This window comes from Oryx dammah, unplaced genomic scaffold, assembly GCF_014754425.2.
Source record: "Oryx dammah isolate SB20612 unplaced genomic scaffold, SCBI_Odam_1.1 HiC_scaffold_11058, whole genome shotgun sequence".
In the NCBI taxonomy this organism is placed as follows: Eukaryota; Metazoa; Chordata; class Mammalia; order Artiodactyla; family Bovidae; genus Oryx; species Oryx dammah.
In genome coordinates, this window is record NW_024080452.1 from 1,941,193 (window position 1) to 1,965,696 (window position 24,504).

Consider the following 24,504-nt stretch of genomic DNA (forward strand, 5'->3'; position numbering starts at 1 on the left):
AACATCTAAACTAATGATTGTATTTCAACACTTCTTTATTAGGAGTTGACCATACAAATAGAAAGTCAAACATAGTTAATTAATGCATGGCAGTAGGGAAACACACTCATCAAATCAGCCAAGGGCATCCCTGTCATTTATTCCTCAGAGACTTTAAATCAAAATCTGTCTTCAGTTTTGCTCTTAACTCTTCTCCAAGGGTCACATATTTTTAACTTAAAAAAAAATGCAAGAAGGAAACATTTAATTCTAATTAAAATCAACAGATTGTAAATTTTCTCTAAGTATTTCTAATCTTACTTTTAAATAGAGTTAAACCCCCTAGAAGACTATGTGGTCTAGTTCATCATAGACCATCACCAAAAGAAGCCACCTCTATGAACTTCCCATCTGCATTTCCTGCATAAAGATTGTTGAGGAAGTGACATCCCTCCATACGCTCTATATGAAACTAAACACAAAAGCTCTGTCTCCTCTGAGGAACCAGTAACAGTCACATTCTTGCTAACGAGAACTAGTAACTATATCATGTCTCTCTGTTTTGACTTGGTCTCCTAGAAGCTCAGGACCACACTTCACACTCTGCCATAGCAACAATAGCCACACTTTGACTACCCCTCACTTCTCTCTGATCTTCATTTTCTATATATATTATTTTATTAAGTTTATTGAATATTTCATTTAATGTAAAAATGAATTAAATAAACTTCTCTCAGGAGTTAGAGGTAAGCTCTGATCAGTACAACATGCTATTCATACGTGTCAACTGGTAGTCTGATTTTCAGATCCCTTTAACAGAGAGTTAGAAAATAAATTTTTAAGCAAAATTTCAGTCTCTCAAAGACAAAGACTTTGTCTCATTTCTCTCTTCTGCCTTCTGCTACTGAAGGCAATAAGGACTAACACTGCTTATTGAGGGCTGGGTCCATATTTCTTAGAATTTGATATAAACCGGGACTGGAACTTGGCTCCAAAGTAGGAGTTGCAGGATTAGAAGATAAGTAAAGAAGGTTTTAATTTCCGTGGTGATAAGTCCTCTGATCTCATAGAGTTGGGGAGACTTGTGGAAATCTGGTGCATGATTACGAGCTGTCCTGAGGCTCCTGGATCAAGGGGCCTGGTGGAGTTCCAGAGAGTCTGGCAGCATTGCAGCAGCAGGGGACAATGATGGCCTAATGGAAAATTGTCCAAGACCAATGACTTGAACAAGAGACAAGGGAGACAAAACCCTGTACCTGGGCAGCAACCTATGCCTCTGTAAGCTGCTTTCTCTCACCTGCCCTGCTCTCCTCAAATCTCAGCTGGTTCTCTGCTTTTCTCTGTGATGTACATCATAATTTCCTGGGATTGGAATGCTGCTGTTGAAAGATACATTAGAAAATAATCCTTTCTTCCCTCCTCTTGTGAGATGATGCAAAGGCAAAGGCACCCTGCCTTTTCTGAAATCTCTTTTGTCAGTTTCATTTCTGCCCTGATATTGATGAGAATGCACAGTTTGATAAGAGTGAGACGGGAATACGTGAGCTCAGCTTCCTGCCTGTGCTATCATCCAGGCTGGGTCTGTAACTGAGCAGGGCTCCAAAGCCATGGCAAATCAGAACAGCAAAACAGAAGCTGAGAAGTCTCTGATGTGCTTGAGAAAATCTATTCCTATGTCCAGCATGACGAGTCTGTGGAAAGACCTAGTTGGTGAGCTGAAAATATAACTGTGCTCATAGATTAGAAAAATTAATATTAAAATCCACTACCCAAGGCAATTTACAGATTCAATGCGATTCCTATTGCATTCCAATGGCATTTTTCACAGAACTAGAACTAATAATATAAACAATGTGTATGGAAACACAAAAGATCCCAAACAGGCAAAACAATCTTTAGAAAAAAGGACAAAGCTGGAAGTATCATGCTCTCTGATTTCAAACTACACTACAAAGTTGCAGTAATCAAAACAGGTACTGGCATGAAAACAGACACATTGATCAATGAAATAGAATAGAGGGCCCAGAACCTATACTTACGTGGTCAATTAATCTATAAAAAATATGGCAAGAATACAGAATAGAGAAAAGACATCCTCTTCAGTAAAAAGTGTTGGGAAAACTCAGTAGCTAAATTTAAAAGAATCAAACTGAACTGCATTCTCATACTATATACAAAAATAAACTTCAAATGGATTAAAGACTTAAATGTGAGACCTGAAATCATAAAACTTCTAGAAGAAAACATAGGCAGTTTTTCTTTGACATTGATCTTAGCAATTTTTTTTTGGATTTGTGTCCTCAGGCAAGGGAAACAAAAGCAAAAATAGTCAAATGGGATAACCCTAAACCACAGTGAAGGAAACTGCCTACAAAATGAAATGACATCTACTGAATGGAGAAGATATTTGCAAATCACATATACAATAAGGCTGAAAGTGAAAGTGTTAGTTGCTCAGTCATGTCCAACTCTTTGTGACCCCATGGACTGAAGGCCACCAGATTCTTCTGTCCATGGAATTTTACAGGCAAGGATACTTGAGTGGGTAGGCATTCCTTTCTCCAGGAGATCTTCCTGACCCAAGGATTGAATCCAGGTCTCCCATAGTACAGGCAGATTCTTTACCTTCTGAGCCACCAGGGAAGCCCAAAGTGAAAGTGTTAGTCACTCAGTCTTATCTAACTCTTTGTGACCCCATGGACTATAGTCTTTTAGTCTCCTATGTCCATGGAATTCTCCAGGCAAGAATACTGGAGTGTGTAGCCATTCTCTTCTCCAAGGGATCTTTTCAGCCCAGGGATCAAACTCAGGTCTCCTGCACTGCAGGCAGATTCTTTATTATCGGAGCCACCAGGTCATGGTGGTTAATAATATTATTAAGAGTTTAATATCCAAAATATACAAAGAACTCACACAACTCAATATCAAAAGACAAACAACCTGATTAAGATATGGGCAGAGAACCTGAATAGACATTTTTCTAAAGAAGACATACAGTACAGCCACTATGGAGAACAGTGTGGAGATTCCTTAAAAAACTGGAAATAGAACTGCCTTATGACCCAGCAATCCCACTGCTGGGCATACACACCAAGGAAACCAGAATTGAAAGAGACACGTGTACCCCAATGTTCATCGCAGCACTGTTTATAATAGCCAGGACATGGAAGCAACATAGATGTCCATCACCAGATGAATGGATAAGAAAGTTGTGGTACATATACACAATGGAGTATTACTCAGACATTAAAAAGAATACACTTGAGTCAGTTCTAATGAGGTGGATGAAACTGGAGCTGATTATACAGAGTGAAGTAAGCCAGAAAGAAAAACACCAATACAGTATACTAACACATATATATGGAATTTAGGAAGATGGTAATGATAACCCTGTATGTGAGACAGCAAAAGAGACACAGATATATAGAACAGTCTTTTGGACTCTGTGGGAGAGGGAGAGGGTGGGATGATTTGGGAGAATGGCATTGAAACATGTATAATATCATGTAAGAAATGAATCGCCAGTCTAGGTTCAATGCAGGATACAGGATGCTTGGGGCTGGTGCACTGGAATGACCCAGAGAGAGGGAGGGAGGGAGGGAGGTGGAAGGGGGATTCGGGATTGGGAACTCATGTACACCCGTGGTGGATTCATGTTGATGTATGGCAAAACCAATATAGTATTGTAAAGTAAAATAAAGTAAAAGAAAAAAAAAAAAGAAGATATACAGATGGCCAACAGACATATGAAAAAAAATGCTCAACATCACTAATCATCAGGGAAAATGCAATTCAAAACCACAATGAGACATCACCTCACACTCAAAATGGCTATTACCAAAGAGAAATAAAAGTGTTGGTGAGGATGTGGAGAAAAGGGATCCTTCGTACAGTGTTGGTGGGACTACAACTATAAATAGCAGTATGAGGTTCCTCATAAAACTGAAAATAGAACTACCATATGATCTAGCAATTTTACTACTGAGTATTTACCTGAAGAAAACAAAACACTAATTCTAAAAGATATATGCATCTATGTTTACTGCAGCATTATTTACAAATCAAGATATGAAAGCAACCTAAGGGTCAGTGGATAGATGAATAGATAAAGATGTTTATACATATATATATATAAACATACATATATTATATGCATTTCCATATATATATATATATATATATATAATGAAACATTACCCAGCCATAGAAAAGAAGGAAATCTTGTTAAAGATGGATAGAATTTCCTTGAGGATATTATGCAAAGTGAAATAAATCAGATGAAGAAAGACAAATAACATGTAATTTCTCTTATATGTGGAATCTAAAAAACAAGTGAATAAATGTAACAAAACAGAAACAGACTTACGGATACAGAGAATAAGCAGGTGGCTGCCATGTGGGAGGGGGTCGGGGGAATGAATGAAATAGGTGAGGGAGGTTAAGAGGGACAAACTTTGAGTTACAAGAGAAATTAATCACAGGGATAAAATGTACAGCACTGGTAATATAGTCAGGAACTAGGTAATAACTTTGGTGACAGATGGTAACTAGACTTATCATGGTGATCATATTGTAATGTATAGAAATATCAAGTCACTATGCTGTGCATCTGGAACTAACAGAATGTTACAGGTCAATTATACTTCAATAAACTCATAGAAAAAGAGTTCAGATTTTTGATTATCCAAGATGTCAAGACAGTATATTGTCACCATGCTTATTTAACTTATATGCAGAGTACATCATGAGAAACACTAGGCTATAAGAAGCACAAGCTGGAATCAAGATTGCCGGGAGAAATATGAATACCCTCAGATATGCAGATGACACCACCCTTATGGCAGAAAGTGAAGAGGAGCTAAAGAGCTTCTTGATAAAAGTGAAAGAGGAGAGTGAAAAGGTTGGCTTAAAGCTCAACATTCAGAAAACGAAGATCATGGCATCTGGTCCCATCATTTCATGGGAAGTAGATAGGGAAACAGTAGAAACAGTGTCAGACTTTATTTTTCTGGGCTCCAAAATCACTGCAGATGGTGACTGCAGCCATGAAATTAAAAGACACTTACTCCTTGGAAGAAAACTTATGACCAACCTAGATAGCATATTCAAAAGCAGAGACGTTACTTTACCAACAAAGGTCCATCTAGTCAAGGCTATGGTTTTTCCAGTAGTCATGTATGGATGTGAGAGTTGGACTGTGAAGAAAGCTGAGCACTGAAGAACTGATGCATTTGAACTGTGGTGTTGGAGAAGACTCTTGAGAGTCCCTTGGACTGAAAGGAGATCCAACCAGTCCATTCTAAAGGAGATCAGCCCTGGGTGTTCTTTGGAGAGAATGATGCTAAAGCTGAAACTCTAGTACTTTGGCGACCTCATGCAAAGAGTTGACTCATTGGAAAAGACTCTGATGCTGGGAAGGATGGGGGGCAGGAGGAAAAAGGGACGACAGAGGATGAGATGGCTGGATGGCATCACTGACTCAATGGATGTGAGTTTGAGTGAACTCTGGGAGATGGTGATGGACAAGGAGGCCTGGCGTGCTGCGATTCATGGGGTCGCAAAGAGTTGGACACGACTGAGCAACTGAACTGAACTGAAGATGGGGGAAGAGGGAACTGGATGAAGGCAGTCAAAAGGTAGAAACTACCAGTTATGAGAGAAATAAGTGCTGGGATGTAATGTACAACATGAGAAATATAATTAACACTACTGTATGTTGTTATGAAAGTTGTTAAGAATTCTCATCTCAGGAAAAGAATATTTCTTTTTTGTATCTGTAAGAAATGATGGATGTTCACTAAACATATTTTAGTCATCATTGCATGATGTATGTAAGTCAAATCATTATTCTGTACACCTTAAATTTATACAGTGCTGTATGTAGGTCAATTATGGAGCTTTCCTGGTGGCTTAGGGGTAAAGAATCTGCCTGCCAATGCAGGAGACACAGGTTTGATCCCTGGGTCGGGAAAATCCCCTGGAGAAGGAAATAGCAATTCACTCCAGTATTTTTGACTGGAAAATCCCATGGACAGAGGAGCCTGGCAGGCCACAGTCCATGGGGTTACAAAGAGTAGGACATGACTTAGTGACTAAACAATGACAACAATATAGGTCAATTCTAATTCAATAAAACTGGGGGGAGAAAAGCCTTTTTTTTTTTTTTTAAAGAATTTGATTACATAAATGTATAGAGTTTTGAAGGCATTCAAGAGTCTAATTAGTAACTCATTGTCTATTCAAATGTTTTAAACTGATATCTAGCCAATTGAAATAAATGGGGTCTTTTGAATGAAAAAAGTGATGAGTATCAAAACTGAACAAATACAGCAATAAATGTAACCTGTGGTTTCTGGTGGTGCTTAGGATCTTTAGCACTGAACAAACTGCGGATATTTCAAAATAATGTAGGAACAGCTGTGTTAATTCACTCAGTTTTATCACAAACATGCTTAATTGTTTCAAAATAATGCCTATTGCCTCCAGCTAGGAGAAATAAAAGTTTACTATAATTCACACATGGTCTTAATGGGCATCAAAGACACGGAACATATTTGATTTATGGCGCAAAGAAGAAAAAAACTTAAAGTAGAATAACCAGGAGATACCAGGAAGACTGTAAAAGCCTTGGTTCATGAACAGGAACATGGCCCCAGAAGTCCTTGAATTTGTGCCTCCTGCCCTGCAACCATGGCACTTCACTGCAGTCCTCTTGCCTGGAAAATCCCATGGACAGAGGAGCCTGGCAGGCTGTAGTCCATGGGGTCGCTAAGAGTCGGACACGACTGAGCAACTTCTCTTTCACTTTTCACTTTCATGCATTGGAGAAGGAAATGGCAACCCACTCCAGTGTTCTTACCTGGAGAATCCCAGGGACAGGGGAGCCTGGTGGGCTTCCGTCTGTGGGGTCGCACAGAGTCGGACACGACTGAAGTGACTTAGCAGTAGCAGCAGCAGCCCTGCAACCATGGACATATGTTCTGCAGTTGACAATAGCTAAAGGGCCTCTTTAGGATCATTTGCTTGGAAGCAGGATTTCAAATTTGTAAAAAAAAAAATTGTGAAAAACTTAAAAGAACAAGTGTTTTCATAGTCAATTAAAAACCAGCTCATAAGTTGGGGCAACTGGAAGGTCAGGAAAAAGGTGTGAGTGGGGAGGCTCCTAGCCCTTGCTGGTTGTCTGCTGAGTACTAAGCAGAGTGCTGTTGATGTGCATGCCAATAATGCCCCCATGTCAAGGTGCAGAAACTGAGGCTGGAGGCAAAGGGACGCACCAGAGACCACAGAGTAAGAAGTGGAGCCAAGTTGTGAACTCAGATTGTTCAGATTCTAAAAACCACTTTCTGTTCATTTCAGCAATTTACCTCTGATGTCGCCCACTGTTACTGAAATAGGACAGATGGAAACTTCAGTAGGTACACACACACCTACACACACACACAAGTGTCCAAAAAAAAAAAAACAGGTACAGAAGACTTCTGGGGGTAAGATAAGATCCTGAGGACACAGAAGTGAGCAGAAGCCCAAGAGCCAAAGGAAAGGCTACAGCCCTGGCCTGAGAAGGTTTTCTGTTCCTGAGAAAGGGAGGAAAGCAACAGATGCCAGAAAATGGGGAGGAATGTGGAATTGGAGACACCTGGGTGGTGTGGTGGTCACTGGTCTGTACCTCAGGATCCCTTGTCAGGAGTGAAGTCTGGTTCCCCAGCAGTGGGGAGCATCCCTTCCATCCACCAATAATGTTGCAGGCAGGGCCACCCCAGCTTGAGCATACTCCATTCCCGGGTAAGGCCTTGCTGAGTGGTACCCTATCCTGGCTTATTCCTTTGCCCAGCTTCCTGCCCTCCCCCACATGTGTGGATCCAGGGAGCTGCCACACCCACCCCCCACCAGGAAAGCTTTCTGCAGGAAAATCATCTCAGATGAGAAAAGTTATCTCACTGCTTCCAGTGAGTCTACCTGCAACAGGAAGTGAAAGAACATTTTTAGCAACAGGGATGCCTAATGAATCTTTGAAGATGCATAAGTCCTTGTGATATGAAGCCTTTACCACTAGCCTCCAAATAGTCAGCAAAGGTCCAATGCCTTCATAGATGATTTGATGAGTAAGGATGTGAAGGAAAATGAATAAAGGACCTAGATTTTCAGTCTAAGCCAACATGGCACAGAATGGAGACAACAGAGAAGAAGATATTCAGGATACCTAAGACTTGTGGTTATCTCGAGAAGAGGGTGAACTACCACACAGGATGAGGACTGAGCCAGAACTTCCCAGGCCCTTAAGGGGCAGGACAAGCTGGCTGACATGTGGGTTACAGCTGTGAGGCTGAACCATGCCTTCATGGAGAAGGGAAAGTCATTCCTGGTGCAGGCAACAGATGTAACAGGTCCACTTGAGGGAGGAGGCACCATCTGGGCAGTGCAAGGGCCTCTCCATACCTGCAGAGGAGATGAGCTGCTCTTCTGAACTTCCTGGGTGTTGGCCCCACTTGGGCAGCACTTGGCATTCATCCCTGTCTTGTGAGTCACACCCAGGTGTCCAATCTCCCTGGCTAGGGTGTGAGGCTTCTCCCTGACACCTTCCACCTCACAGACTCTCAAGAAAAGCACAATCAATTGATAGCAGACCTCAAGGCAGCTGAGCAGGAAGAAGCCTGGCTGGCTCCTCAAAGGATCTCTTAAACGTACATGTATATTTGGAAAGGCTGCTCTGTGGGGAAGGAGTGCTTGTTTGTCAGTCACCAAGCCTTCCTTACACACAAGCTTTTATTTGTTGTTTTGACATTGAAATGTTGGCTTCAATCAGCAGTTCCTTCAGAAGCGCTGCCTGATAATAACCTTTTATTACAGAAATGGAATGTTGGAGGCATAACTAACCCCTCTTCAATGAGATTTGAAAAGTGGAGGAGAACTGAAGCAATGCTTCTTCTGTTTCTCCACTGAAAGGTTATTTCAGTCAGTCAGACAGAATGAGCTTTATTCATAAAGAACTTGGAAAGCTTCAAATAGAAAGCTCTTTGTATTAAATATCTACATTTGACAAGGAGAAGCCTGAGTTCAGGAAATAAGATGCTGTTGAAACACAAACACCCACCGGCTCAGAAAAGCCTGTGATAGGCAGAGAATTTGACAGGAGCAGACCAAGCCTGGACACTAGCCGCGGCCTGGGTTACAAATTCTTCATCTTTCGTGGGTTGGCACATACTAATGTGGAGAAAGAAATGGCAACCCACTCCATTATTCTTGCCTAGAAAATCCCATGGACAGAGGAACTTGCTGGGCTACAGTCGATGAAGTCAGAGAGTCAGACGCGACTGAGTGGCTGAGCGCACACACACATACATACTAATGACCACCAAATGAGAACAAATAGGTTCCAAAGCATGATGCCAGGCTTGTGATAACTAAGAGTTTCTGATGGGTCCTGGGCTCTTGGGTTACTCGCTCCCACTGTCACCATCTCACCTTGGTAATGGTTCCCAGCACTGGTTTTAGAATTAATCGGGCATCTATTGGAAATGTAGCTTTGCATTTACTAGCTGCATGACAGTAGGAACATTCCTTAACCTCTTTCTTACAAGATGGAGAGTCTTGTCCCCCTTACAGATACATGGTAAGACCTGCACGTAATGGGGTGTTCACTCCCTGGCACAGAGGAAGCAAGCTTCCCTCCACATAAACATCACTATAACTTTGGTACAGTTCAGAACCTGAGCTGAGAATATTACAAACCTCATACCACTCCATCTTGGAAACACTTTTAGCTAGCTTAATGCTCCAACATCATTTTTGCAATTGGTACTGTGCCATGAACTATATATAAAGTTAATGAGAAGAACAATGAAGCTTGTAGGCTTCTCATCTTCAGTTTGACCTTCCTCAGATCAAAGTCAAAGTGTAATTGAAAGTGAAAGAAAAATTTTAAGAACTTCTGAGAAGCTACCCACGACAGAACCCATTATTTTGTTTGACCTTAGTGTTACAGAATCTCCCTGTGCCTTCTAAGAGTTGACTTCAGCCCTCATCACAGCACTCCACCAGGTCTGTGCTCTGACCTTAATAAGATCTTTCCAAACAGCTGACGTGAGCATTCAGCAATAAAACTGCCAGGGAACTGTTCACAGCCCCAAGGCTCTCAAGGAAGGCTCTGCAGCCATAGCAGCTGACACACCAGTTAGTGTCATCTGGCCTGGACAGGCCTCTGTGACACACACAAATGCACACGCTGGTTTTGAGCATCAGAAGGGCATGCACTTTTGGGAGCATGCACAGGTAAGCCATGGGGGCAGCCCACACACCAGGGAAGGGGGCAGCTCCCTGAGGACCACCTTTCTTATTCCTCAGTAAGGACTGCATGCTAAATGCCTCCTTAGAGGAGAAGCAGTGCCCGTGTGAGCGTGACACCACATCACTACACTCCATCTCACAATGCCAAAGTCAGTGTCCTGGAGAGGTGATTTCTCCATGTCAGAGACTTACAGCTCAATGAATCCCTTCACCTCATTAAGACAAATCACACAAAAATCACTTGCTAAATGCAAAAACACTTTTTTCTGTGTGTGACCACACTATTTTACTCACAATAAGCAGTGTTTCTGATAAACTGTGTTGGAAATCTTAGTTGAAACCTGAGGCCAAACATGGCTTCTTCCCTTCTACTCCAAATCTAGACTTTGAGACATTTCGTGTACGACTCTCAAGTGTGTTTGCTGAGAGACATGGAAACTCAGCTTCCTAAATTCCAACAATATACCAAAAGCAAGTAAAATAGACCTCACAGTGAAAGACTACATTTACAAAAAAAGATAGACAGACAAAGAATGGTAATATAAAATAGAAAAGTTTGATAAATATTAAGTGGGGAAAACTGCAGAAAAGGCTTTCTCATACATTACTGGTAGGAATGAAAATTACATTTGGAAATGTCTACCAAAATAATATTATGCATCTTTCTTTTGACCAGGCAATACCACTTACAGAAATCTCTCTCAAAGATAAAAAAGGAAACAAAACAAAAAAGCTGAATGCACAGGTTATTCATTATATAACTATTTGTAACAGCAAAGTTTTGGGAAACCCATTGGGACAGGGTGAATGCACAGCAGTCCATTCACACCAAGGAAACACGTAAGCTATGACAAGGAATGAGGTTTATTGCTATACACTACCACAAAGCAATTGCCAGGATACACCGCTAAGTGAAACCAACAAAAGTGTGTATAATGCTACCCATTTCTTCAGAATATAAATATTTGAATATAATTAAAACATGAAAGAGTGAATGGAAATAAAAACAAAAATAAACAAATGGGACTTAATTAAACTTAAAAGCTTTTGCACAGCAAAGGAAACCATAAATAAGATGAAAAGACAACACTCAGAATGGGAAAAAATAACTGCAAATGAAGCAATGACAAAGGATTAATCTCCAAAATATATACAAGCAATTCATGCAGCTCAATATTATAAAAACAAATGCAATTAAAAAAAAAATGGGCAGAAGACCTAAATAGATGTTTCTCCAAAGAAGACATACAAATGGCTAAAAAACACATGAAAAAATGTTCAACATCACTTATCATTACAGAAATGCAAATCAAAACCACAATGAGGTTTTGATCTCACACAGGTCAGAATAGCCATCATCAAAAAATCTGCAGACAATAAATTCTGGAGAGGATGTGGAGAAAATGGAAACTATTTGCAGTTGGTGGCAATGTAAATTGATACAACCACTATGGAGAACAGTACGTAGATTTCTCAAAAAAAAAAAAAAGGAATAAAATTACCATATGACTCAGCAATCTCATTACTGGGCATCAGTCAGTTCAGTTCAGTTCAGTCGCTCAGTCATGTCTGACTCTTTGCGACCCCATGAATCACAGCATGCCAGGCCTCCCTGTCCATCACAAACTCCCGGAGTTCACTCAGACTCACGTCCATCGAGTCCGTGATGCCATCCAGCCATCTCATCCTCGGTCGTCCCCTTCTCCTCCTGCCCCCAATCCCTCCCAGCATCAGAGTCTTTTCCAATTAGTCAACTCTTCGCATCAGGTGGCCAAAGTACTGGAGTTTCAGCTTTAGCATCATTCCTTCCAAAGAAATCCCAGGGCTGATCTCCTTCAGAATGGGCTGGTTGGATCTCCTTGCAGTCCAAGGGACTCTCAAGAGTATTCTCCAACACCACAGCTCAAAAGCATCAATTCTTCGGCACTCAGCCTTCTTCACAATCCAACTCTCACATCCATACATGACCACAGGAAAAACCATAACCTTGACTAGACGGACCTTAGTCGGCAAAGTAACGTCTCTGCTTTTGAATATACTATCTATGTTGGTCATAACTTTTCTTCCAAGGAGTAAGCGTCTTTTAATTTCATGGCTGCAGTCACCATCTGCAGTGATTTTGGAGCCCCCCAAAATAAAGTCTGACACTGTTTCCACTGTTTCCCCATCTATTTCCCATGAAGTGATGGGACCGGATGCCATGATCTTAGTCTTCTGAATGTTGAGCTTTAGGCCAACTTTTTCACTCTCCTCTTTCACTTTCATCAAGAGGCTGTTCTAGTTCCTCTTCACTTTCTGCCATAAGGGTGGTGTCATCTGCATATCTGAGGTTATTGATATTTCTCCCAGCAATCTTCATTCCAGCTTGTGTTTCTTCCAGTCCAGCGTTTCTCATGATGTACTCTGCATATAAGTTAAATAGGCAGGGTGACAATATACAGACTTGACGTACTCCTTTTCCTATTTGGAACCAGTCTGTTGTTCCATGTCCAGTTCTAACTGTTGCTTCCTGACCTGCATACAGATCTCTCAAGAGGCAGGTCAGGTGGCCTGGTATTCCCATCTCTTTCAGAATTTTCCACAGTTTATTGTGATTCACAGAGTCAAAGGCTTTGGCATAGTCAATAAAGCAGAAATAGATGTTTTTCTGGAACTCTCTTGCTTTTTCCATGATCCAGCAGATGTTGGCAATTTGATCTCTGGTTCGTCTGCCTTTTCTAAAACCAGCTTGAACATCAGGAAGTTCACAGTTCACGTATTGCTGAAGCCTGGCTTGGAGAATTTTGAGTATTACTTTACTAGCATGTGAGATGAGTGCAATTGTGTGGTAGTTTGAGCATTCTTTGGCCCTGAGAAAAACCACAGTTCTAAAAGACACATGTACCCCAACATTCACTCAGTTCAGTTCAGCTCAGTCATTCAGTCGTGTCTGACTCTTTGGGACTCCATGGACTACATCACACCAGGCTTCCCTGTCCGTCACCAACTCCCAGAGCTTACTTAAACTCACGTCCATCGAGTCAGTGATGCCATCCAAGCATCTCATCCTCTGTCGTCCCCTTCTCCCACCTTCAATCTTTCCCAGCATCAGGGGCTTTTCCAGTGAGTCAGTTCTTCACATCAGGTGACCACAGTATTGGCACTTCAGCTTCAACATCAGTCCATCCAACGAACACCCAGAACTGACCTACTTTAGGATGGACTAGTTGGATCTCCTTACAGTCCAAGGGACTGTCAGTCTTCTTCAACACCACAGTTCAAAAGCATCAATTCTTCGGCACTCAGCTTTCTTTACAGTCCAACTCTCACATCCATACATGACTACTGGAAAAACCATAGCTCTGACTAGATGGCAGAGTTGTTAGCAAAGTAATATCTCTGCTTTGTAATATGCTGCTGGGTTGGTCATAACTTTTCTTCCAAGGAGTAAGCATCTTTTACATTCATGGCTACAGTCACCATCTGTAGTGATTTGGGAGCCCCCCAAAATAAAGTCTCTCACTGATTCCATTGTTTCCCCATCTATTTCCCATGACATGATGGGACCAGATGCCATGATCTTCATCTTTTGAATGTTGAGTTTTAAGCCAACTTTTTCACTCTCCTCTTTCACTTTCATCAGGAGGCTTTTTAGTTCCTCTTCATTTTCTGCCATAAGGGTTGTGTCATCTGCATATCTGAGGTTATTAATATTTCTCCTGGCAATCTTGATTCCAGCTTATGCTTCATCCAACCTGGCATTTCACATGATGTCCACTGCATATAAGTTAAATAAGCAGGGTGACAATATACAGCCTTGGTATTCCTTCCCCGATTTGGAAGCAGTCTGTTGTTCCATGTCCATTTCTAACTGTTGCTTCCTGACCTGCATACAGGTTTCTCAGGAGGCAGGTCAGGTGGGCCCATATCTTTCAGAATTTTCCACAGTTTGTTGTGATCCACACAGTCAAAGGCTTTGGCATAGTCAGTAAAGTAGAAATAGATGTTTTTCTGGAACTCTCTTGCTTTTTCAATGATCCAATAGATGTTGGAAATTTGATCTCTGGTTCCTCTGCCTTTTCTAAATCCAGCTTGAATGTCTGAAAGTTCACAGTTTGTGTACTGTTGAAGCCTGGCATGGAGAATTTTGAGCATTACTTTGCTGGCATGTGAGATGAGTGCATTGTTTACTGAGAGCACTATTTACAATAGCTAAGACATGGAAGCAAGCTAGATGTCCATCAACAGATGAATGGATAAAGAAGTCATGGTATATATATATACAATGGAATATTAGTCAGCCATAAAAGGAAGGAATTTGAGTCAGTACTTGATGAGGTAGATGAACCTAGAGCATGTCATACAGAATGAAGTAAATCAGAAAGAGAAAAACAAATATCGTATATTAACACATATATATGGAATCTAGAAAAATGGTGCTGATGAACTTATTTGCAGGAGAGCAATGGAGACACAGACATAGAGAACAGACCTGTGGATGCAGTGGGGGAAGAAGAGGGTGGGACGAATGGAGAGAGGAGCACTGAAACATGTACATTACCACATGTGAAATAGCCAGTAGGAGCTTGCTGTATGATGCAGGGAGCTCAACCCCGTGCTCTGTGACAACATAGATGGGTGGGATGGGTGGTGGATGGGAAGGAGTCTCCAGAGGGTGGGGACATACTGCTGATACATGTTGACGTATGGCAGAAACCAACACAACATTGTAAAGCAATTATCCTTCAGTTAAATATAAATAAACTTTTTAAAAAAGAAAGAGTAAGCCATCAAAATTTAAAAATTATTCCCTTTTGAGAAAGGACGCCGGCATCAGGATAGAGATTAGTCTTTGTTAAATATGTCTTTTTATGAATTTGATTTTGGACTCATGGAAACACTTTACATAATCAAGAAACAAAAGTTAAAAAAGCGGTTTCTAAAAATTTAAAGCAAGCAAGCCTCTGTATAACCACACAAAAACTAATGATGTGGCCCAGTACAGTAACTGCATGTACATGAGGAAATTACTGAGGGAAAGGAAAGAACAGGGTGAGTTAGAGAGAACGGTGCTTGGAACTCACACAGGACCAGGCCAGGCTATCTTCATACCTGCCAAGCCAACCTGATAATCCACTGGCCCCTGGGTGGAGCACACAGAACGGTCTTTCTTCAGTCATGGGCAATAATCAGAGACAGTTTAATTGTTGCTCTGGTCCCTCATAACAAAGCTAAATCAAACTGTTTCTAAGTAGCTTAAGTGAATCCTAAAACAAAGGTTAAGATGTTTACTGGAACACAGAAACACCCAGGACCCAACGAGGAAAAATTCACAATGCCTGACATTCAGTAAGAGTACCAGGCAGACTGAGAAGCAGGAAAATGTGATCTATAGTAAGGAGAAAAACAAATCCATCAAAACCAACCCAGAAATGATGCTAATGTTAAAATTAGTAGACATGCACATTAAAATAGTTATTACAATTCTACTCTACTTGTTCAAATAGAGGGACTATTGAATCAGATACATGGAACATATTTTTCAAAAAGACCCAAATTAAACTTCTAGAGATGAAAACTACAATGTCTGAGATTAAAAAATACACTGGATAGGATTAATAGAAGTTTAATAGCAGTTTAGTCATTGTAGTAGAAAAGATTAAATTGAAGTCAAAGCCATAGAAACTGTACAAAATGAAACAGATGGGTGGGGATGCCTAAAAAAAAAAAAAAAGAAAGAAATTGACCAGAGCATCCGTGAGCTCTAGGACCTCAAGAAGCCTGATATGGGTGTCACTGTAGTTCCCACAGTGAGGACAAACACACATGCAGACAGTGGTTTGTTTCCCCGTGGCCTTTGCATGAACTGGCACTGCAAAGGTGATTCAGGGCTGTGGTCCCCACAAAGGGATCCTACCCCTCCAGGTCCAAATGTTTTTCAGGGCATCAGCATCCAGTGGGAGAAACAGGCTCAGAAGCTCCCTGGACCTTCAGGGGTTCTCCATGGCTTCTTCTCAGGCTAGGCTTCGTGAGGTGGATTCCAGCCCTAAAACTTGGTTTCCCTGAGCGAGACAGTGGAGGCCACTCCTACTCACGGGCACTAAGACAAGCTCCTGACAGGTTCTCACAGTGAAGTTCAGTCTCAGAATTTCCCAGGTAGTGAGTCTCCAACGCTAGGCTTCATGGGTCCAGAAACCTTAGGGACAACTGCTGAGCAGCCTGAAACTTAACTCCAAACCTGGATCTCTTTGTGACAATTCTGTGGGCATGAAGGGATTCAGAACTACAAAGGTCTAAAACATGACTCTTCAGTGATCTGCACCCATATCCACAGCTACTACCCAGTTAGGTGTGGGGTCTGTGACGCTAAGCGATGCATCCACTTATGTGATATCCGCAAAACGCAACACCATGAGCACAAAAAATAGATATGTGGTTCCCAGGGGCAGGTTAACAGGAGAGACAGACACAAAGGAAGAACATAAGGAAAGTCTGAGAAGTGAGAAAACCATTTTCAATCTTGATGGTGTTGACGTTTATGTAACTATATGTATTTATCAAAAGTGATAGAACTGTATAATTGAAAAAGTAGATTTTATTGTATGCAAATAAAAAAGTGATACATTTGTCAAATCTCATAGAACCATACTCTAAATAGGGTGAGTTTTACCATTAATAGATATAAATGACCTCTTCTTTAATAAAATAAATAGAAAATGAGTAAACAAAAAAGTCTAAAAATCGGGGCTTTAAAAGCATACATATATAAATATATTTTTATATGATACTTAGCTTTTATTGAACCCAACTCGTATTCTGGTAGTAAACTTCTCCTAGGGTGAATCCTCCTAAATAGGTACTTCTCAAATTTTAATATGTACATGAATCTCCAGAGAGCATATTAAAATGCAGATTCTGATTCTGCATTTCTCACAAGCTTCCTGGTGTTGCCCATGCTGCTGGTCTGCTGGCCACACTTTAAGTAGCAAGGCCAGGGCACAGTGAGATCACCTGATATATAAAGGCCAAAAGAACCAGTCACTCAGATTGAACAAGGCCTCCTTGCGTGACCCACTGCCTTGGCTGGGTGAGTTATAGGATCTGTCCCTCAGCAATAGTGTCACTTACTCAAGCTGAAAGGTGACCCACCGTCATTCCCTAGGTCCTCCTCTTTGGTCTCCAGTGGAAGCCTGGAGCCAGGTGTGGAACTGAAAGCAGGAGATGATTGTGAAGAAAGCTGAACAGAAAGCCAGAAACTCCTGTCCTGAAGGCAGAGATTTCAAGAGGTCCACGAAGCCACAGAGGCCCATTTATTCACTCGCCCAGCCAGCCACCCACCCCTCCATCTATGCACCCATCCTTCCATCTAACCATCCACTAATCCATCTATCCATCCATCCGTCTATACATGCGTACATACATCTATGTATGAATAGCAACATCTGTTCAAATGTCAATTGAGATTACTCAGCCAGAAAGGAAGCCCACACTTATTCCTTGTGATTCTCCAGATATTGCAATGACTTTGAGTGGTATCACCTAACAATTGCTCGAAGTGAGTGCTTCCCAGGACCCAGCAGGGCATTCCATTTGTGGATGGTCTCCCAGCAGGAGTAAGAAGTGGCCTCTACTGGGAGCTAAGTGTTGGAGGATAGTAAATGACTGGCTTTTATATTCAACAACTTCCTGACATTTCCCCAGTGAATTGACACTTCTTTGTGCATGCAAAAAAAAAAAAAATGCTATATAAATGCCTTCACTGACAGCTTCTCTGCCCACAGATGCCCACAGGTATAAAACATCACATAGCAGGCTAACACATGACAACACCTTCAGATATTTGCTTAGGGATTTTCAGAAGGAAGCAACCACGTGTATATCCAGAGTCTATTTTAAGTCATTAACTTTTATCGAGCACTTACTCTGTGCCATAAAGTACCCTAAGTGCATTTCATATATAGGTAACCGCAACTAACTCTCAAAGCAACGCCACAAGGTGGGAACCATCACATTTTACAGATGAGAATTCTCAGGCACAAGGAGGTTGGATAACTTGTCCAAGGACACAAGCTAGTAATGAGAAACAGGGACATAAATCCCAGTAGTTGCTGTCCCCAGACTCAGGCCTGCTGACTGCTATGCTAGGGTTACCCTTTGCCTGACACTGCACGTATGAATGCTTACTGAGCCCGCTGCACGATGAACAATCATCACTTGCTCCTCCCCACTTCCCTACAGAGCTTCCCTCTCTCACAGTAGGACAGGATGAGGCCTGGTACCCAAAGTCACATACAGAGAAAGGTTCATTTTTACCGAGGTCCTACCTTTCTTACGTGAAGATGGGGAAAGCTATGGAGGAAGCAAACTTGGTTACGGAAACCAGGGGTTCAGTTTGAAAATCCTGAGTTTGAAATGCTTCCAAGGGAAGATGTCAGAGAGTAAGTTAAAAGCCACATGTTCAGTTCAGTTCAGATGTTACTGAAAGTCACGTTACTAAAAGATTAAAGATGAAAATATCTGATGAATAGTGCGTACATGCATGCATCTAAGTTGCTTCAGTCATGTCCGACTCTTTGAATGCTATGGACTATAGCCCGCTGGGCTCCTCTCTCCACAGGATTCTCCAGGCAAGAATACTGGAGTGGGTTTCCATGTCCTCCTCCAGGGGATCTTCCTGCCCCAGGGATCAAAGGGATCAAACTGTATCTCTCACATCTCTTGCATTGGCAGGTGCGTTCTTTACCACTAGTGTGCCACCTGGGAAGCCCCTGATGGATGGTACGTTCTTTACCAGCTGAGCCACAAGGGAAGCCCTGGATAGTATGTTCTTAAAAGCAACACGGAAGAATAGATGGTAGTAGAGACAAAGCAAGGTTTACCTTGAGCTGTTGATTGTTCAGTTGGTTGATGAGTCTGTTGGGATTAATTATACTTTCTGATGACTTTCATATATGTCTACAACTTCCAAAACTTAAGTTTAAAAAAATTCAGGACATAGAATCACTTATATAGGATACCATAAAAAAAGTTAGTAACTTGGATCTAACTGTAAGGAAATATCAGGCAAATAAACTGACTGTACTCTTCAAAAATGTCAGTATCATGAAAGACGACAAGTAACTGAAGATTTGTTCCACAATAAATAACACTAAAAAAGATGTGACAATCTGTGATCCTGGTTTGTATCCTGGATCAGGAAAAAAAAAAAAAAACTGCTGTAAAAGCCATTATTGGGGCAATTGGTAAAATTTGGATCTGGATCGGTGTATCAAATAATATATCAATGTGAAATTTCTTAAATTTAGCCATTTACTGTGATTATATAAAAGACTGTCCTTGTTCTTAGGAGCTGTACTTTTAAATATTTAAAAGTGAAGAATCATGGTGAATGAAACGTATTCTCAAATTACCCTGTACTAATAAGAATAATACTTTATATGTATAGATAGATATAAAGAAATTATGTAATTGTGGCAAAATGATAATTGGTGACTCTAGATGAACCAGATATAGGGGTTTATTGTGCTATTCTTACAACTTTTCTTAGGCGTGACAGTTAAAAAAAAATGAATCAAATCACCTGATGTAATTAGTATCCCTATAATACATTGTGTTCCCTTCCTTATAGTCTTTGAAATAAAAAGCTATCTTTTTGACCCTTTAGAGACTGGTACCAGATACTTGATTTTTCTTTAAGAACCTCTTTTATGTATCAATTTTACATGCATTAAGTTACAGACTCATCACAGCAGGCCCTGCATGCACTCCCTGGCTGCCGGGGATGTCCTTGAGGTTCTGCTGTCAGCTGTCAGCCCCTCTTGGGATTGCATTGGCTGAATAACACCTTGTCTTAGTCCCTTTCCAGGGTGGCCCACATCCAGTGCTTGGTTAACCTGGGTTGTATGGGCCTAGCCCTCTCACTTCTACCCAGTGGATCCCTGCAGGGCAGGTCCAGCTTCAGAGTTCTCTGCCAAAGCAGTGGAGATCTCCACCAAGACTGTCTGCTTCCTTTGCCCTCCTTCCTACAGGTGTTGGCCTCCAGGACACCCTACACTTACCCCCTGCACGAAATCCCCACCCCTGAGTCCACTTACCAGGGAATCAGCTATGGCAATAATAGGATGACAATTTTGCAGATGAGAACTCAACCTTGGGAAAAAACCACTTGCCTGAGCTCAGAAAGCCATCTACTGGTGAAACTAAAAGTCAGACTCCAAATCTGCCGGGCTCCAGCTCCCTCCTTCTCTTTATCCTTCAAATCCTATATCTATGTTAAGGCTGAGGCCAAGTTCCTATTTCCCCCAGAGACATCCTCAAATTCCCTTTCTCATCTTGACACTCTCACCATCTGCTCTGTTTGGCATATGGCTATGGTCCCAGTTGGGGACTTTTCTTAACCATCACCTCTGATTACATAACCGCTGTGCTGTTATTTAGCTTTTCAGTTTGAAGTCCGGTGCTTTCCCCACAGTATAATCTCCCTGGGGACAAATGTTATTTATTGTTCTTTGAATTCCAACAGTTGCTATCCATATGTTGGGGATGCAGCCAGTACATTACCATGTAGTGAAAGAACCCACAATTCCCATTTTTTTTCTGGCTGTGGAAACAAACATCCTCAGAAGATCCTTAGCTCTGTAGCCTCAATTTCCTCTTGGCCTGTTCTGGAATGGTGTAGGGCTTTGTGATGTGTAATATAAGGGGATAAGACATTATTCTGCCAGAGGAGCAGTACCATCCATGGGGGAGTAGCTGAAACTGTATCAGTGAGCCAGGAAGCACTTGGTCAAATTCAGTCAAGCATAAAGAAGTGAACAACACACCAGGAATAAAATCACTGGAAAGCAGCTTGGTTACTTTTTTTTTTTTTTTTAAGCAAAACTGCTTTTATTTTAATTATTTAAACCATTTCATAATGTGCTAAGAAATGAGATATTGTGTCCTCTGCAAAAGTGATGAAGTCTTAGATCAAAACTCTAAGACTATAACACCACATTATTAAATTTTAAGGGTGAAATAAGTGAGTTGCTTTTCTTGCCTTTGAAGATTATTGACTGGGAGATTAGCAAGCCTTCTCCTTAATCTCCTCCCAGAAAGAATGAGTGGAAGGAAGGGCAGATGGGAAAGTTTCATCCAAATTCCCTCACTTCCAGATCCTGGGGATCTTTGGTGCCATGGTAACTGTGTTACTAGGTGACCACTCAGGTACAGGCAAGACTTGAAAACAACAGGCATCTAAATGTATTATCAGCTCGAGGTTTGGTAATTTTCAGTACTTTTTTTCTCCTTTGTTTCCGAATATCAGCCTGGAGGGATAATGTGTTGTACTGTAAGTACAACATAAATGCAAATCAACTGAAAATAATTTTTATCAAACTTTCTAACTATTCAACCAGCACCCATATAGGAAGTAGATTTTAGAGAGAAGTTTCTGAGTTGGAACATCTATAGGAGTGGTATACAAACCATACAGCCCACAGGCCAAAGCTAACCTGCTGTTTGTTTTTGTGTATCTTGTGAGTTAAGAATTGTTTTAAAATGGTTGAAAATAATCAAAGGAAGAATAATACCTAGTGACACCTGAAAATTATATCAAATTCAGACTGCAGTTTGGAAACAATATTTTACTAAAGTACAGCCATACTCATTAATGTATATTGTCCATAGCTGCTTTTGTGTTACAAAAGCTGTAATGGTAACAGAGCTAATTGGCCCATGAAACCTAAAATATTCACCATGTAGCCCTTACAAAGAGAGTTTCCCACCCTTGATCTGGAGATATGAGTTGCAGAGAAGTTAGATTAGGAGGCTGAGTCCCTTGGTGCTGTCAGAGTTTGCTTAGTCTGCTACAACAAAGTAGCACGTGCTCAGTGGCTTGTAAACAACAGACTTTTTTTCCTCACAGTTCTGGAGGCTGGAAAGTCCTAGAACAAGGGGCCAATGTGGCCCCCTTTTGGTGGAGGCCCTCTTCTGGGTCACAGCTAAGGGCCATGTCACATGGCAGAAAGGGCTGGGATCAATCTGGAGCCTCTTTTATAGTATGTCACTAATACCACACCTGAGGGCCCCACCCTCATGATTTAAGTACCTCCCCAAACCCCCACCTACTAATACCATCTCCTTTGGGGCTTAGGATTTCAGCATATGAGTTTGAGGGAAAACATGTTCAGACCACAGCTAGTGCCGTCCATGCAGATTCAGGCCTCTGCAGCTGAGCTAGGTACACTCCATTCACTGCTGCTTCTGTAATAGAAAAGCACGGCTGTGGTCTCTGTGGCGACCAAGCAGGACAGCATCACATGACTGATGTGTTCTCACACACTGCACACTCTGAGGGGTCAGGCCATAGGCTACTTACTCCCGCATGTGTTTCATCCGGGTCCTGGCCATTGCACTGTTGAAAATTGTTGGTTCCGAGGGTGTGTCTGGAGCTGAGCTGGTGACAGTCCTTGTGTCTGAAAATCAATGCACAGTCCTTACTGACTCCATCAGCACTTCAGCAACTTCAAGGCAACAGTTAAGGACAACCAGAAAACAAGCTATTTGACCTCTGCCACAAGGTAATGCCATATTAATTAGAGATAAATTCAATTATGACATGCCTATTAAAGAATTTATTCCAAATGACAAGATTATTTACAGTTTTAATATGTACAAGGAATTCCAGGACAAAGCCTCTTTCAGGAAGGATTATTTAAGCAAATACCATTATTTTAAAGATGGCCTTTTTATATGGGGGGGAAATCAATAGTCTTTGCCACTATCTTTCAGTAGCTATGAAATTTGTTTTGATGACTGAGAAATTTTTTCTAATAAGTTTAGTTTTCCCTTTATGCTAACCTTACATCTGAGCATTAGCTTTTTTGCAGTGGAAGGTAAGATGCTGACCAGGGAGTAATCTGAAGCTTTGAACTTCAGCAGGATGGAGCAGAAGGCCAAAGTTGGGTTCAGGAGGTAAAGAGCTGTTAATGAAAGCTGCAGAGTTAGGAAATCTGTTGAGAGCCACAGTTTTGTTTTGTTTTGTTTTACCAAGATACCTTGGAGGCTCTTACAGAACAGGTGAGAACTGATGGGGAGAAATACTTCACCCACTGAAACAACATTGCTTCCATTAAGAAGCTAAGGCTGCCCCTAAGTGAGGGGCTGGGTCATCAAAAGTCAGATCTTCATGTGGCCTGAGAGGGGGGGCAGAGTCCTTTTTGTGTATTCTGCCCTCGAGCCCCCACAAGGCGCCTCATCCCATCAGGAGAAAACTCTTGAGTCCTAAGATTCATTTAGGAACGATATCCATGCAGTGACTTTGTTAGAGCAGGTATCCATGCTGTGAAACTCCTGCTTTCCCCTCATAACACACATGACTGTCTGCTTTTTGGACCAAACAAGGAAGTGAGGGCCAACTCCCATTTTGTGGGAGCAAAATTAGTACAGCTTTTCCCCTCTATTTTTAAATTTAAAAGGCCAAATGCAAATTCTATTATTTTTTACCCCCACCTTCTTTGTATACTCCTCTGGGGGCACACAGCCCCACTTTGAACTTTGTGTTTTTACAGCCACCATCAAGATGAATATAATCTTGCTTCACTTTGTCAGAATCTCTGGTGCTTCCTCAGGCTCCATCCCTAGATGTGGAGTCACTGGTGAGAACTTTGTAAAGGGCACATTACAATCAGCTACGTAAAGTGCATGTCCTGCCTGGCACTTCATAGGCAGGTAGTAGGGCCTGATGGCTCCCTTTGCTCTCACTCAGGAGGCCACCCTTCAACTCCGAGAGAAACCCATCTCAGTTTCTGTTACCAGAGATGGCTTCGCAGCAGCATCCTCTCCCAAAGGCTGCTGCTTCCCAGAAAAGGCTCTTGTGAGGGGGTGATGGGGGAGGCAGAGCGGTTCACTTCATATTCATGTTGGTTGCTTTTTATAACCATCTTTTCTAGAACCTAAGAAGTTACGAAAACAACAAGCACACCATGCCAAGTAACATGCAAGCTCAAAACCCAGTTCTTCCAAGGTAGAAAGGAAGGCTATGTTTCCCATCTCACCGGAGCAAGCTGGCAGTTCTTAGGGTTTATGCAAGGAGAGGTCAGAGCAATTTCCCCAGAGCTGCAGCTTATTTTAATCTGGTTACTGCTCACTTCAATAAGACCCTCAGCATCACGGGGAAAGATGCTAAGCCTTGAGCCCAAGGGTGGAGGTGGGGGCAAAAAGAATTTCAAGCAACAGTCTTGGCGAAACTTTGTGCTCAGAGCAACTCTTTTCACAGTGTTT

The 24,504-nt window shown here is 41.6% G+C and overlaps 1 protein-coding gene across 12 annotated transcripts in view; it reads right to left on the reverse strand.

The window, feature by feature from the left end:
- LOC120860387 (serine/threonine-protein kinase Nek11-like) overlaps nt 1–24,504 on the reverse strand; it is a 277,232-nt gene that overhangs the window by 26,921 nt on the left and 225,807 nt on the right. For 7 of the 12 annotated variants that reach the window (XM_040236197.1, XM_040236192.1, XM_040236190.1 and 4 more), the window contains one exon: nt 22,601–22,697. The exons of 3 other annotated variants lie outside the window; for them this stretch is intronic. In XM_040236197.1, the coding sequence (XP_040092131.1) occupies nt 22,601–22,697 (97 nt within the window). Of the gene's footprint in view, nt 1–21,133; nt 22,486–22,600; nt 22,698–24,504 lie in introns of those variants that run through there. 2 more of the 12 variants (XM_040236199.1, XM_040236194.1) reach the window with 2 other exon arrangements.